Source organism: Dermacentor andersoni, chromosome 10 (genome assembly GCF_023375885.2).
Source record: "Dermacentor andersoni chromosome 10, qqDerAnde1_hic_scaffold, whole genome shotgun sequence".
Taxonomy (NCBI): Eukaryota; Metazoa; Arthropoda; class Arachnida; order Ixodida; family Ixodidae; genus Dermacentor; species Dermacentor andersoni.
In genome coordinates, this window is record NC_092823.1 from 129,794,084 (window position 1) to 129,810,835 (window position 16,752).

Below are 16,752 nucleotides of genomic sequence, written 5' to 3' on the forward strand. Positions count from 1 at the left end.
ACTAAGCCTATAGCCCATGAAAATATCATTTTTTCGACAAAAAATAAAGTGTCTCGAAAGCACCCGTACTCCGCGTATATCAGTCCCCGGGCATGCGTAGACGCCGTTTAACGCGATAAATAAACGATCCGGCAAAGAATAATTTTCCCCCCAAAATGGAAAAAACACTAAGCCTATAGCCCATGAAAATATCATTTTTTCGACAAAAAATAAAGTGTCTCGAAAGCGCCGGTACTCCGCGTATATCAGTCCCCGGGCCTGCGTAGATGCCGTTTAACGCGATAAATAAACGATCCGGCGGACATCAGGATTGCTAGTAAACATGCATGTCAGTAGTGCCACCGCTGGAACTGCACATCTGCACTTATAATGCCGCGTAATGTCACAGACAAAACTGCAGTTGATTCTTTGGACCGAGCAGGACTTACGATTTGTCGGCGCCATTAGCGCCATCTGTAGGACAAAAAAATCACGACAGCGAGGCGGACTTTTTGCGGTGCCATCGTGAATTGTAGGTTAAAACGTGGCATTACTTTACAGTCAATTTCATGTGCACAATTTTAGCAGCGTCAATTTTTGTTCATCAGGCAAGCCTTAGTGCCACACAGTGCCAGGAGGAAAGGACTGGGCTCATCCTGAACTGCCAAAAAACGTACGCGCACGCCGCGGCACGCACGTGCGCATGTACAAACACTCAGATAAAAATTTCCATAATTTTTTCAAAGATCACTTCAGCACATTTTATTTACGCTTAAATGGCCCTTCACCAGGCCCCATAGCGAATTTCGGTTATACGCTGGAAGTTGTTACGTGTCCTCTAGGGAGCGTTCTACCGCAAAAATTTTTCAAATCGGTTCATTAATAGCCGAGATGGAATTATTTCAGTGCCGCGAACCCATGATTTCAGCAGGCGGGCTCCACTGCATAGCGAGACTCCTCTCCACTCGCCTCGTTCCGCATGCGAAATTCCTTGCCTGCGTTCTCCCATGCCGGACCTCGAGGATAGCGTGACACAAACCGTCGCGGGCCCCGCCTTCACTTCTTATTCTCGTTTTTTTACCGGCGCTACGCATTTCCGCTGACGGCGTCGCGCGCGAGCTGTTGTCACGTTCGCGCATCGCACGATTTTGCACGCTGTGCACAAGGAAACGTGACTAGCGGTTTAATTAAGTGCTACACGAATAATGAGGCAGAACAAGCGGATCGCAGAGCATCATCACGGGCGCTGGAGCACGATAGAAAATGGCGTAGTTTCGGTACCTACGCACGTGACCGCACGACCATGGGAACTATCAGACGAAGCGGAAGTACATCTCTCTTTTTCCGGTGCGAAGTAAAGCAAAAAACATGCAGACATTCCGTTTGGGTGTTTCTCTAAACTCCAATTCGTCAATTCAAGCTAACAGATGTTGTCTTGGACAATTCTCTAAATCACGTGTCACCACGAGCGACGTCACACTGCGGACTGGAGTACGTAGGCACAGGCATAGAGTTTCCTACAAAAATTGCTAGAAGGAACTCTGGCGTCTACGGGAGCTGCAACGGGAGCGGTTGTATTATCATGGGAATTTACATGGATCTGCCTAAACTTCACCCTTCTGGCTTCAAACGGCTTTGTGACTTCGTGAACTCGTCATTTTCAACAGTGTATTGCGTAATACATAATTAAATAAACATAATTGAAATTGCCGGACGGCAGGATTCGAACACAGGGACTCTAGCACCGAAGCCTGATATTGAAACCGTTAAGCCACGGACGCACGTATCGACAAGCGAATGAAACGCCCTTATGAATTTATCGCGGGCATGCCAGTGCCTTGAGACGCTTGGCGCGTTTCAATTTGGCCACCTGGACAAGCTCAATCGTTGCAATTAATAGCAATTGTGCGCGTTCCCGGCGTCTTCTGCACTTCGAAGAATATAGATTGCGCTGAAATATACGAAAATAAGATTTATATAGCGTAATATACAAAGCCTTAAGAACGTCTGAATCCACAAGCACGAAGATCAGATAAATCCATGTACTTCCCATCATTCCCATGGTAGGACAACGACTGCAGCGCCAGAGTTCCCTCTAGTAACTTTTGTAGGAAACTCTATGGGCACAGGGACACGAGTACGTCATTGGGGCGCGGCGGACGCGAGAACGGGGTTCGTTTTGAAATTTCACATCTTTCCGCGGCGCGTAGCGATGTAATACTTTGCAGACACGATCTTTATCCTGCAATGTATGCTCTGCGCTTGTCAGCTCAAAATGGCCAGACTTGGTGAGGGGCCTTTAAAGGGAAATAATTCCAGCACTGCCAGTACCAGACGTCGTATATATTTGTTTCTTACAAAACATTGCGGTTTACAGGAAGCAAGTAACTTGCTTCTATGTTTAAACGTATGAGATGCTCAGCTGAAAAATTGCTGGCTAAGCGTTCCAGGCTAACGCCGTCACCGCCATCTTGTGCAGGCATTTTTCTAATTGTTTCGAGTTTGTAATCTCTCTGTGTGTGCGGTACATTAGTCTTGTATGAAGCTCTTTTGATCAGTAGTGAGTTCAATTCAAGATAAAGCCTGAGTTTGTGAGATTACGCAGGTCAAATCAAATTTTAGTGAGTGAGTACGAGTGAGCCCGGCTGAGCAGAATTTTGCTGAGTACGAGTCCGAGCGATTCCCCAGCAAAACATATAATTTGTGAGTGAGTCTGAGTGAGTTGCATTTATCCTGCCGACCTATGTTTTTGACTTCTTTGTCCACCCTCAGCCAACGGACGAACGTGCAGATGCGCAAGAAAGATCGAAGTATGGTCCAGCACAAACCGTCCTTGTTCATCGTTCCTAAGCAACGACGTCCTCACCTGGTTCCTAAAAACGAGCAAACTGAGCGAAATGTCAAATGCTGGCTTCTTGATTTGCTACAGACCAGAAGTTTGATGTTGTAATTTTTCTAATACAGTGTGAATTCGCGCCGTATTCGACACTGTACATCACATGCCACAATTCGCTCACCACCAGACACGCGCGTGGTGTTGTATAAGCGCGTGGAATAACGCTGAAACAAAAGGGGAACTTTACTCAATAGCTTCGAAAACAGTTTCCCTTCACTGTAAACAAAGCGTGAAAGAAATGTTGAATTATCTTTTCCTATCTGCGACCTCTTCTCCGCCCATTGCCGCTACGGAGTTCGAGGAATCTGGCCACATCAATATAGACTATCGAGAGCGCGAACGTGAGTGAGGGCCGGTGAGTGCGAGTGCACGTGAGTGAGTACCTATATTTTGTGTCCTATACTGAATACAAGTATAGAACTTGTATTGTTTCCAAGACTGCATACCAAGATCTATGCTGTTCTGTCGTCAGACCTCTACACCGTAGGTCTTGTATCTTGCACCGTGTGTGTGTGTGTGTGTGTATATATATATATATATATATTTATATATATAGCAGCTTGGTAACGTTAGCTGGGATGCCCTTTATACGTATACATATGAGTGCGAGTAGAGTAGACGTGGTTATCAGGGGGCGGGATCAGGATTCTTTTCGTATGGATTGCAGAGCACGACATTTTTTTTTTTATGCAGGCGGGCCCTGAATTCATCCCTCGGCACTCATATTGCTGGGAGGAGAGGGTAGCGATGGTGGGGCAAGGAGGAAATATTGTCGGGGTCAGTTGCCTTTTGGAGCTGCCCCTGGCGAGTATGAACATTAGTAAGTGCGAGTACACCTGACTATATATGAACGTGAGTGAATACTTATGCACGTAAGTACCGGTGAGTGTGAGTGGACGTACGGATATGAGTATATCCTCGAGTATGTGTACAGGTGAGTGCGGGAGTGAATGAGTACATGCTGGTATGAGCAGACGTATGTACGCGAGCGCGAAGTCTGAAAAAAAAAATAATGGCGAGCGACTGCTTGCTTATACTGCCGACCTATTGCTACGTCACTCACCTTCGTCATCGCCGCGCTGTTATTATTGGTCACGAACCAACCTGCCCCGTTTTCGTTTCAGTTCAGCGTTATAAGTTAACGCGTTTGTGCCAAGCAACGAACCTGTTGCGCAGGTACGCCTTGAGGCCCTCGAACGCCTCCGCCGAGATGCCGTCGATCTGCAAGCGCATGTTCGCGGGTCCGGGCATCTCGTACAGCAGGTCGCGTAGATACGAACTGGAGGCCCGCAGCACGTCCACGCCCATGGTGAACTCCCGGCCGGGGCCCCCGTCCTTCAGGCAGACCTGCACCTCGAAGTCGCTCATCGGCCGATGCCTGCGTCTCCCTCTTCTTCTTCTTCTTCACAACCCTTGGGCCACATCGTCCAGTGTTCTCGCCCAGTGGCGAAAAAATCGAAGGGTTTGTTTGCCAGAGGTAGAGAGTACCGCGGCTACGTCAACTGTTACGTTTCACTGGACGGACGAAAAGGTTAATGATAAAAAGTGGCTACGTCAACAATTGTTTTACAGAAAAAGAAAGGTTAATAATAAAAAAAGCCAGGGCTGTTTATTAATGCTGTATAATGATCACGCAACGCTATATATAGCAGACGGCTGAGGGAGCCGGTCCCGCTGTACCCTCCTCTCCACTTTTCCCCTCACGCCTCTTTCCTCTCACCCTTTTTGTATTGTTTTTTTTTTTTACCCCCCGCTGCGCGCCGCGTTCGCTCTAATCTTTCTCTGTACTCGTTCGCTCGGTTTAGGGAGCACTGAAGCTTGCGACTGCTTTTTTTCTCTATGGTTCAGATGTCGTGGCTCTTCGTATAACGTAAAAAAGAAAAGGACTTTCGTGACACCTTTTCTTGACTGCGACATGGGAGACGGCAGGGAAGAACTTGAGGATGCTAGTCGAAGCCGATGCATACGGATACGTTGACGGTAAAGCTCTTATGCTGGCAGCATGGCAAGGCGATATTTAAATTTCCCCTTACTTTTCTATTAACCTTATTTGAATATGTTCTCCAGGAAAACGCTCCCAACTCGGCGCCCTGCAACTACCAGAGATTTAAAGTGAAAGCATTAGCCTGTCAGCAGTCGCGATAAGCAAGAGATGTTTAGAGTACCGGCGGGAAAAAGCAGGGAATTGTACAAAGTTAAACGTTTTAAGACAGAAAACATGAGATGTAGGCAAAATGTCAGAACGATAAGCATGTACAGCATACAGTTCAAACTGGCTAAGCGAATATTTGTCACCGCCCCGTTTCTAAGATGTCAATACAACACCAACATCATGCATTACAAGAATATGCAATAGGGCCTGGTGAACGGCCCTTAACACCTATTCCTACATATTCGCCCGCATTGGCATGGGTCCGATGCCAACATAGGACGCTTGAATTATTTTTTTATTGGAGAAGCTCGAAACGATGCGAGACAGGAACCTGCCTACCTACTTACTGCAAGTACCTGGGATAAGTCAACGAATAATTCGTGTTAAAAAATGGACAAATAGTGCAAAATATCGCAAGCTGTGCGCGGGTATCTTGGGTGCGCAAAGCTGTCACGTGGACACGTTTTCTAAAACCCTGTATTCCCACTAATAAACAGGAACTGTAAGAAAACCCAATATTTTTATTCCATTGAGCAAGAATCATTTGAAACAGTTTATTTAAAAAAGGCTGGCTTTACGAAGACAAAGCAGACATTCAGAAGCACACTGAAACCGGTCAGAGACTAGGCTAAGCGCTGTCATGACGGTGGCGGTTGCGGTTAGATTTGGCAGGTTCCTCGACGACTGCTTCGCGTTGGGCGCGCCTGAAGTTCGTGGCCCAGAGTCGTGCCTTGGCGCGTTGCGATGGGTCGACGCCGGCGAACTGCGGTCGCTGCCACAGCTGATGGCCGGGGTCAGGCGCCACGAGCGCTGTCAACCTCATGGCGTAGGCCAGGTTCTCGTCAAATTCTAGGTACATGAAGAAGTTTTTGTTTGCAGCACGGCACCATGGTTTGGTTCTTTGCGACAGTTCCTTATCGCCTTCCAGGAACACTTCAACGCGGTGGCTGGATACCGTGACCTGAAATCGGAAATTCATAAAAATCGACGATCGTCATAAGGCCTTGTAGACTTAAGAGGAAGCCTTAGCTCGGATGCTACTATCTAAATACATGTAAAAGGAGAATTCGTTTTCCTCGACACCCACCGCGCCAAGTTTGGCGAGATTTGGTGCATTTAAAAGAAAATCTTGAAATATAGAGGCTGTTGGTTTCGAATTTTTGATTTAGGTCGTCAATCTTTTACTAAAATATTGGCAAAAATCAAAAATTTTTAGAAAACGAGACTATCATGTTTACAACTCTAACTCGGCAATTAAAAATTATATCACGTGAATTGCATCCAATAGCACATCTAAAGCGGACAAAATTGATATGTTACACGTGAATCTAAAAAAATTTAGTAGTATGAAAATACAGCTTTTGCGGAACCCTTGTACACAGCGTAACAAATTCACGTACTATATAAAATGACACATTGAATTTATCCGCTTTCAATGACCTAGTGGGTGCCGCTTACATAACCGCGATATCTGTTCTTGATGCAGAGCTATTAATTCGCAAACTTCGTGCTTCAATTTTATTTTTCAGAAATGCAAATTTTGGAAACTTTTTTATCAGGATTCAGGCCCTAAATCGAAATTCCGCTTCCAACAGTCACTAGAATTTAACTTTCTCTCTCGAATGCAACAGGTTTCTTCAAAATCGTTCCAGCGGTTATCTCAGAAAAACATTTTACTACTATAGTGAGCTCTCTCAAACGCGACCATTCCTGCTCGGATGGACAAACGTAAAGTCGGGCTATACGCCTCTCTGGACGCCGCTTGCGAGGCTAAATTTAGTTCGGATTGCGTCATGCGTGGCACGATAACAGCGCCATCTGTGCACGCGACACGTGCGTGATCGAGCATAGGCTTCTTTCCTCTACTCAACGATATCACAGCAAGGCGCATCGGTAGCACGGTTGCAAAAATATAAGCAGTAATGCAATCTGTTGTTTTCTTTACATGCAGCTTTAGCAAGCGATCGACCCCCACTGACCGATCTTGAAAGACGTTTCACGTAAGAAGATTGCGTGCATTCTTCCAGTAGTAGATACCGCTCATTGTATTGCTTTCTTATGTTTTAGCTCCTTCGTTTCTGTACTAAGACTGATGTTGTGTTCTACTTGCGATGTGCTGTATGGCGCTTTTCATTGGCACTTTTTTTTTCCAGCTCGTTTGCGTATAGTGTATAGTGATTACAATACCCAGTGAAGAAAATACACTTCAACCAGAATATTATTATTGTATTTACATTCTATCGCATGGTATTTTTATTGCTTTATATATATATATGTTTTAAAACTGTACACGCTTGATTTAAATGTCTTTATTCAATAGCATTATGCTACTTGCACACTGTCACAAACATACGAAACATGGGGCTGGCCAAGCTGTCTTGCAGCAGGCTTTGCACCGTCTTCCTCAGCGTATACCTCGTGCACATCATGCATAGGAGTACTAATGTTGCTTGCCGCAGACGGACCGGACCTTGCAAAAGTTGCCTGCAACTGATCCGCGCAAGCGCCACTTAATTGAGTGTATAGTAAGGTCTGAAGCCCTGCACAGTACATCTGGTGACACAAGAGCATCTGGTAACGCAAATAAATACTAACGGCGAGTGTGAATTCGAAACGAAGCGCCTCGGGCTGCGCGGCATACATTCCACGTCGACCCACAGGCCTCACCCTTTGCTCTCTATGGCTCCGCATCAAGGAGGAAATTTAGGGGGGCCCGAAACAACTCGCTGCTAATGATCCAGTTTCCTCGCGGGGACATGTGATCACTGGCGCTTGTGTGTGGGGTCATCTTGCACTTGCGGCCATCTCTTTATATGCTCCATGTCAAGCTTGAATTCTCCAACAAAAATATGGTAGATGACGACAACAGCTTGATAATGCGCAAACGTACGATGACTTGCCAATTCTTGTCTTGCGCCGTCACGCCAAGGGTTGGCGCTAACACAGTGCAGATGAGATACAGTCTCACGCAGGATAGTAACACAAGATGTACAGTGGCTAGTATTAGTTTGGAGACCACAGATGCCGCAACAAAATTTTCATTCCTCGCAGAATAGCCCCTAGGCATGAAAACCAAAATCAAGCGGTAACGCCCACGTGTGCATGTTCCCACAATGCAATGCGCACTCGCAATTCGATCCGCATTGGACGGCTGTGCGGAAATAAATTTTTTGCTTACGCCGTAGTGTCGATAAACTTTTGCTCCTTTAAATGGTGCGTGCTGCGGCAAAACAAAAACCAACTCAAACCTCTGGATCACAGGAGCTGTCTTCTGCTCGAAGTTTCCGGTTGAGCAAGGCGGCTCCAATCCCGGTCTTTTCCTGCGCCTCGTAGAGCAGCTCAACGATTTCGAACTGACCGAACTTTGCCCCCTTCAGGAAGCCTTCCTCCAAGAACTCCATGTCGGCCCTGTCATCCAAAACGAGAGTGAAGATGGAAGCTACTTGACGTGACAAACAGTCATCGAACAGGAGCGTCTCCGCATGGAGCCATTGTTTCGCGAAAAGACTCGTCTTCGTGAGGGCAACAACTGACGAACAAAAACTGCTATGACAAAGACAAGCCCCTATGTCGAAAGTTCTGTGGTGATACTCTCACATGCAACCTCCTCCCTAAAAACAAATCCATACTACCGTTTGCGTACCTTCCGCGTAAGATCATGCAGCCGAGATTCAAGTGCTCCTGAGCTGTAACGTGGAGTACTTCTCTTTATTTGTTGCGTAGAAACGCAAAAGGAAGGGAAGTTAGAATTTTGAGGCTCTTCAAGATGCTAATGCAAATGTGCAAGCGTACGTTTGTTTAGGTCATTTATTCAGATAACCTTAATCATGAGAAAGAAATAAACGGAATAAAAAAAGGTTCGATCACATACGACGGGCATTACCTAGGCATTACCGGCACGAAGACGGCGGTGGATTAGTTATCAGAGCCTATATTATGATTGACATTAAAAGGGAGACATGCCTTTGGGCAGGCCATATGTAATGGCGCACGGCAGACAACTGCTGGTCTATTGGAGTTACAGAATGAGTGCCAAGAGAAGGGATTCACAGTCGAAAACGGCGAAGAATTAGGCATAAGGTGGTGTCAGCTGGCTCGAGACGGTAATTGGAGACTGTGGAGCGAGGTTCTCGTGCTGCAGAAGACATAAATAGGCTGATGGTGAACATACAAATAAATTTTCCCCATTTCTATAGTATACTTGCTTAAGTGCAGCCATATATGATTTTGATCACCAAAAGCATTCTAGATTTCCTCAGGCAGGATTACAGAATAATGAAACGCCCGACTGTCCACACATGACAAGCGTAATTATATCGCTGAAGAGGATGCACATAATTTTAACAAAAATAATAAATAAGTTGCTCATATACAAGCCCGAAATACAGGGTGTTCAGCGAACACTTTCCAAAAAATTTTGAAGGTTGCCTGTGGCATATACCACAATTCTGGTTGTGGTATATGAGCTGGTCTACTCAAAGAGGCCGACATGCTAAAAAAAAATTGAAGTGCATAATCGACTAATTAACGAATATTCACTAATTATGTTTTTAACTAATTATATTACGGCCCATATTGCACTTTACAAATCCTAGCCGTGGCGTTCGCAAAGCTTTACAAAACGCCGTTTTATGCATTGAAGCAGAAAAGTAACTGTAACGCCAATGCGTTTGTCCGCAAAGTTCGGGAATCAATATCTCGAAACTGGAAGCATCCCGAGAATTTGTTCCAAGTGGATCCGCCTTGCGAACTCCACGGCTAGAATTTGTAAATTGCAATGTGGGCAATTAGTTAAACTAAGCAAATTTTTGCTAATTAGTAGGTTATGCATTTCAGTTTATCGTGCAAACAATGTCCACCTCTTCGAGTATACCAGCTCATAACTAGAATCTGCCACAGGCAACCTTTAAAATTTTCGAAAATATTCGCTGAGACACCCGGTATATTTACCTCGGCGCAGCGTCCTTCGCGTTGGCGTGGAAGCAGTGCTGACCGAGTACCAGTAGCACAATATAAGGCTTCACCTCACTTCTAATGGCGTGAGCTTTGCGGGAGAGTTCGGCGAGAAATCTTCCGCCTGGACAAAACACTTCCCCTTCGAACGACGTCGGCACGGCTGCGGTGAGCGCGCTCTTCATCCGGATCCGGAAGAAATCCTGCAGGTTCCTCGCCGGCTTGGCTGCGATCGTGGCTAGCGCCAGGCTGTAGAAGCCGATGATCAGGCCGGCCTCGTCGAGGGCCGCCCGCGAACTGCGGCTCTTCCGTAGCAGGTCTGCCAAGAAGTCGACGAGGCCTGGCGACGACGGAAGCGGCTCGACGGGCTCCTTGCGCGAGAACAGTCGCGGCCTCTTCGCCAGGTCTAAGACAGGCGTCAGCACGTTCGGGAACGGCCGGTCGATGGGATCATGGGCCTTGAAAATATCCGCGTACAGCGGCGTCTCCGGTTTTGAAACAGACGGCGTGGCGACCACACACTCGAGCATGAGGTGATCGAACGAGTCGCGCCACGTGCAGGAGGCGAGCACACGGAGCCACGACGCATACAGCGACCTCCTCACATCATCGCCCGGATACTTGACGCCCTCAAGGACTTCCCGGGCGCCCTTCATGGCAATGACGTCGTTCCAGTCGGTGCGCGTGTCTAAGTAGACCATGACACCGGGGCCCATCATGCGGGCGAAGGAGTAAGCCAGAGGTGTATACGCGCTCATGACTGAAGGCAGGAATGATCTTGCTCTTTCTTTGACAGGTAGATATTTGATGCGGATCACCGGCTGTAGAGTCGGCTGCCTGCCGAAGGAGAAACCCGAGGGAAATATTTCAAGTTCACTCAGTTGGACGACATGCGCAGTCCTTTCTACATGAATGGTTCATCAATATGCAGGAACGTACTCAATTAATGCGCCGGCTTCTGCGCATAACCATGCCACTGACAAGTGCGAAAAACTTTAAATGGACAATACCAAGAACAATAAATCAATTTGCACCAGTAAAGTTTTCTGTTATGACATTTGCTTCCTCTTTGTATAATGTACTGATGACCTTCCCCTCAATCTTCCTTCTAATAGGCGCCTTTTTGCCGGTGACTGTGTAATTTAGCGCATTAATTGTTCCCAATTGAAATGATGTCCCCGTTCTTAAGCATGACCTTATACTAATCCAAGGATAGTAGAGCAAATGGCTAATGTCGTTGAACCCAAATGAAACAGTGGCAATATATTTTCACTGTACATATATTAACAACGTCGTGAATTCCGCTAATCGTGTTCTTGGTTTTTTACGGCGTAACATCGGCCTTAGCATCGTCCGATTTAAAACGCCCCCACAAAGCCCTAGTACGACATAAGCGGGAATACTCAGGTTCGGTGCTTGATACTCACCATGCAGTCTAACTCGACGCCCTTGAATCAGTCCAGAGCCGAGTCGCACGATTTGTAGTTTCTGGTTATTTCTTCACTACCAGCGTTGCAGCTTTAAAATCCCACCTTGACAAGGTCGCAGCCCTTTCCCCGTTACAATGCCCGCCTTTGCCTTTATAACAGCTTGCATCATTCCTTGCCTCCCGATAACACGTTTACGACATCAGCCCGCCTAATCGCCACAACTAGCTATCATGTTTTGAAATGTATCGAGTGACTGGCTAATGCCGAACATGATTGGAACATCGACCGCTTTAATCCGCCCTTCTTGTGCTTGCAGGGCGGCCAACTGCATAGATTCGGTTAGAGTTGGTATGTAATAGCATTCACGTTAGATAGTTGCTAACTGGCTTTGGATACTCGGTTAGATATAGCAATAGTAGCACAACAGCCACGTGAACTCGGGCTACCCGCCACGGGCCCGTACCCCTATATGCACCTGCACCATGCGATCTTTCTGCAGACTGCGCGAAAGTGGAGCGCTCTTCCCCCTACTATCGCCACCACAACTCATGTTGCTTTGTTCAAATCCCTTCTTGCCGATACACAATCTTCATCACATAGTTAACCGTCGACGACCCCTCGTATAATGCCCAGCATAGGGACCTTCGAGGTAATAAATAAATATATGAATTTTCCTTAATTTCTTGGCAACAGGCTGACTACTGGAAGAGAAAATTACGGCCAAATATCCAATTCTTTCATATCTCGCCAAAATTCTCTCGCAATAGGTTTGAGAACTTTAGTGGTTTACTTTGAGAACTTTACTGCTGCTTGAACCCTGCTACACAACGACGGTGCGGCGATGATGGCGCATACAAACTGAGTGGCATGATAACATACCCGGCGGCACATACTCATGGGACCTGATTGAGTATATCCGCGGACGGCGTCAACAGCGAAATACTGAGCACCGAGCTAAGAACTAATACTTTGAAAATATAACAGATCGCGAACCCGTTCGTCGAAGTACACTTTACCCATAGTCCCGTAACGAAACCTTGCCCAGAGCTACAGACTTGTTCGCGTGGCGCATACGCAAGTGCCGCAAGGAGGGGGCAAATATAGGCTCCCTGGAATGCGCGTGAAAGCAATGGATGTTTCCAGCACCGCGTGGCAGACGGTCATACGCCAGTGGACCACGCGACTTGGAACTAAGGGAACAAATAACGGTGATATTATGGGCACGCTGTGGTATGAGCGAAAAAAATCACCGACGATTACGATACTTCCTGATGCGAAATTTGAGCGCAGCTCTATACGTGTTTTAATTTCCCTTGTCAATATTTTGTATCGTGATTATATAGGTATACAGCTCTTATATTAGAGAGAACGCTGTGAGTAGAGCGCTTTGTTTCCATATAGACGACGCGCGCTACTAAGGCGCCGTATCGTAGTCATCGTAGCCCGTCTTGCGCGGCAGTGCGGCCGTCATTAATGAGCGCCCCCCTCCCCTCCCCGCGGAAGCGCAGATGAGATCGAACTCGCGGCTGCGGCGGCCGACAACTCAGCGCATGCGCAGGCCACTTCCCCTCCTCTCCGCCTGGCGATTTCACTGTAGCACCCTCCTCCACTTTCCTTCTCGCGGGCTCTTCTTTCCGGCTGCGCTCCGCGTTCGCTTTCAGCTTTTCTGTGCTCGTTCGCTCGGACGCCGCCGACGTGTGACGCCGACGCTCAACGCAGGAATGGGCGTCTGAGCTCCGTTCTAAAAAGTGCACGGAGGTCGACACGGCGAGCCCTTTTTATATATACTCAACACCCATGTGGATATATAATATACACCTATTTTATATAATACTGTAGCGTAGAATATTGTCGCTACTTGTTCTGCGCCGGAGACACGAGGCGAGCACACAGGAGATCCGTAGACATTTTCCTGATTTGGTTTATTTGAACTTTAGTTCCGAATTGCAGATTTACCCACTTGCACATTACATACCTGTGACATATGAGCAGCACTCGCTGCAACCTGGTCTCCTGGTGTCTCCGGCGCGAACTCCTGCTGGGCGCCACCGGAAGCGTCCCAACAACCCGACAGAGAGCAAACAAAACACCAATCCCAACTCCTCGCTCACAAGAACCAATCAGGCCACACAGATTCAAATACGCACAGCCAATCATGGGCGGGCTTTGCAGAGTTATAACGCGATGACAGCCGTCTGCCTAAATTATAGCCCAAAGCAAAGCAACAACATACAGAAACTACAGCGACAGTCGTTTGGCTTTTGACGAACCAGAGCGAAGAACTGTCGGTGTCTAGAAAGCGAAAGTGCACTAAAGAGTCGGGTAACGTTTACCGAACAGTTCGGTAAATTAGAAGACGGTGCTTTTGTCGCCAGTATACAACAGGCGGGCGACAACGCGGTCGCCCGGCCAGACAGGCTAAGCAGTCGGTGCCCCGCCTGAGATTCCCTCTACTGGCCTCCCCACTCGTGGGCGAAAAGACATGTTTATAGAAAAAAAACCGACAAGAAAGAAAAGAAGACAACTACACAACACAGGCGACGAAGAAGCGTAAAGGCAGACAGCTACGCGACAACTTCACACGACCTAAACCAGGCGACCAAGTGCCGCACACGGACGCTCACAGATACGTTAAACGTAATTAGAATGTCCTCGAGACATCAAAATAATGAGATAATTATTCGCAATTATTCAGCGATTAATCAAAGCTGCTACAAATTCCGCAAAAGATCGCGTGATGTGCGCCAACATGTGCAACGAAACACACCATGGTTTGGAGACTGACTGCATACTTCCCACCAGCGGAGCGTATTACAAAACATATAAGTAGAACGTCACACCACACTGAGATTTCTTAAAAAGGCCTAACGAAAATAAAGGAATCGCTTACGAATAGGAAGCGCAATGTAGACGAAGCAACCTTGAGCAGCAGTGGCCCTCGCGTCAGTACGCTGATACTGCCCAGACAACCACTAATCACTTCGAGACTCCAACTTCGACACCATCGCCACTGTTCCCAACGCTCTCTCCACCCGGGCCGGACAGCTAGGCGCCCGACTACCCGGGGGCACCGACACGTAGGCGTCGGCCGTTGAGCAGCGCAATGGGAAAATGCGCGGCACTTCGCGGTAGGGTTACCGCTGAGAAAGGGGAAACGTGGCTATTGAAAACGCTGCACGGATTTCCCGTTCTCTCGGCTCTCGTGGAAGTTTAGACCTTGCGAAATGAAATGTCAGTTGTCTTCACCGTCGTGGTGCGAATGGCCACGAAGAAACCAGGTGGTGTGCCTGAAGGAATCTTTCGAAAGCCTGGTGGTGTTGCGGAATCTCTGGGAAGAAATGTTTCACCAAGACTACTCGCAGCTCGAAGTGCGTGCTACGTAGCAGAACCACGCTGTAATATTCATTTACGTACGGATTCGTGGCTGATGTGCGCACATACAGCCTCCAAGAGAGCACCGACACGTTCGCTCAGATAGCAAAAGCCGTTCCCACGTTCCCGGCGTCCTCAGCGCGGGTTCTCCGCTGCACGGTATCGTCTTGCAGGCAATGTTTATTCGGCCGGCCACTGGAGCGTCGCCTCCATTTTAGCCGCCGTCGGCGCCGCAGGTCGTATGACTCGGAGCGTACAACAGGTGTCACTGCTGCTTCAAAGCCGTTCTTTTCCATCGAATAGCTTTGTTTGCCTCGTTCGTCGATTACCGAGACTGGTCGGTGTCCACGGTCGGACTCGGCAAAACGTCAGTTCATTCATTATAACTTATGAAGACGCCAAATAAACGGACACACACAAGAGAAGAGTGTCTTGTGTGAGTCGTTTTATTTGGCGTTTTCATATTTTATGATGAACAGCTACCAACTAGCCCAACAAGAAGTGCTTTTAGGTCAGTTCATTCGCTCGTTCGGGCTATTCGCTTACATTAGCAGTCATTATCGATGATTTCCACACAATTTCTTATATTTTAACGATACAGTTTGAGTAGAGAAAGCCACCGTAAATTCATTGTACGCTAGAGTTAGTCCTTTGCGACTTGTTTTAACATGTAGCTTTTTTCGCGATCGTTTCTCACTATATCAGATACAAAATTGACGGTGAATTCATCGTTGGAAGATGATTCGCGATTGTAAAGCCATTACAATTCTTTCTTACGATAGCTGTTCAATCAGTTTGTTTGGTTGGTTGGTTTTCTTCTACAACTGTCTCATACCAACTATGGCAGATTGGCCAAGAATCGGGTGTCAGGAAAATAATTCGAGTCCAAGAAGAAACACTAATGAGAAACTTTGAAACATAAAAAAAAAGAATGAAACCAGATAAACATGAAAGAATTTAGCAAGGAAATCGCCCTGATTCGATTACCAACCTCACAACAGCTGCACCAGTTAACATCCCTACGATAATGTCCTAGAGAGGAGGCTCCCAAAGATAGAATATCGGGAATGGCTAGATTCAAACCAGCAGCGTACAATTATCCTTCTAAACTATTTTCATAATGAAGAATGGTGGCATGACATGAAATCTTCTATATAATGTTTCATTCTCACCATAATATGAGCACAAGGAGGAGGGTGCCAGACGAGATCGATGCAGTTCAATGAAGGCATTGGAATTCACATACGCACTTTCACATGCCATGACCAAAGTTGGCCCGACAATTGGTTTCAAATCACATTCCCTCATGACCTCAGCCCGATGCGCCACGTTTTAATGCGCCTTCATTTTGAAGTATATTTAAAGTTGCACCTAATTCGAGGTATTCGTAATCGAACTTCAACTGTAAATCCAGGCAATATCGAAACCGAGCGCCGCGGAAGCGCAGAAAAAGCGATCGTGTCAGAGCGAAACGCCCCGTGACAACCGAACGTCTCGGGCAGTCGGGGCACCTATTGATACACGTTTTGCCTGGCAAGCAAACGCGGCTGTGTGTCGAGTCAGAATTTGCCTCGTCATGCAATTATTCAAACTTCGCCCCACTCGTCTTTACGGGGCGTTGCCGTCTGTATGACGCGTTCAGAGTACATATGTTCCTTATGTTGCCCTCGCTATGTACTGCTGATTACCGGAAATAAAAAAAGGAGGGTGGACGTGCTCGGACTCGATATTGCCTCGATTGACCCTTGGAATTTGATGATGAATGTATCGAATCAAGTGAGATTTTCTAGATATAAAAATAAATGGGCGTGCATTAAATGTAACTGCCTCCAAATTTGCAATTTAGACAACTGCCACCAAGGCACTAATAAAAAAGTTAATTCATTTATGTCCATTATTCTTCTAAATCTCACGTCATTAACGGCAAGATATATTTGCCTTGCCTAGGAACTTGTCTGCAAAAGCACCTC

The 16,752-nt window shown here is 46.9% G+C and overlaps 2 protein-coding genes across 2 annotated transcripts in view; both read right to left on the minus strand.

Annotated features, from left to right (window-relative positions):
• LOC126543702 (kelch-like protein 7) overlaps window positions 1-4,992 on the minus strand; it is a 29,493-nt gene extending 24,501 nt beyond the window's left edge. The window contains exon 1 of the mRNA XM_050190808.3: window positions 4,041-4,992. Coding sequence (XP_050046765.2) covers window positions 4,041-4,243 — 203 coding nt within the window. The 5' untranslated portion in view covers window positions 4,244-4,992. The remainder of the gene's footprint in view (window positions 1-4,040) is intronic.
• A 536-nt stretch (window positions 4,993-5,528) lies between these two features.
• Window positions 5,529-14,874, minus strand: LOC126546258 (uncharacterized). The gene is made up of 4 exons (XM_050194409.2): window positions 14,301-14,874; window positions 9,978-10,817; window positions 8,276-8,435; window positions 5,529-5,988 (listed from the first exon to the last, which is right to left on the minus strand). Exons 2-4 carry the CDS (start codon window positions 10,736-10,738, stop codon window positions 5,656-5,658), a joined length of 1,254 nt encoding a protein of 417 aa, XP_050050366.1. The 5' UTR covers window positions 10,739-10,817; window positions 14,301-14,874; the 3' UTR covers window positions 5,529-5,655.
• Window positions 14,875-16,752: the final 1,878 nt, after the last annotated feature.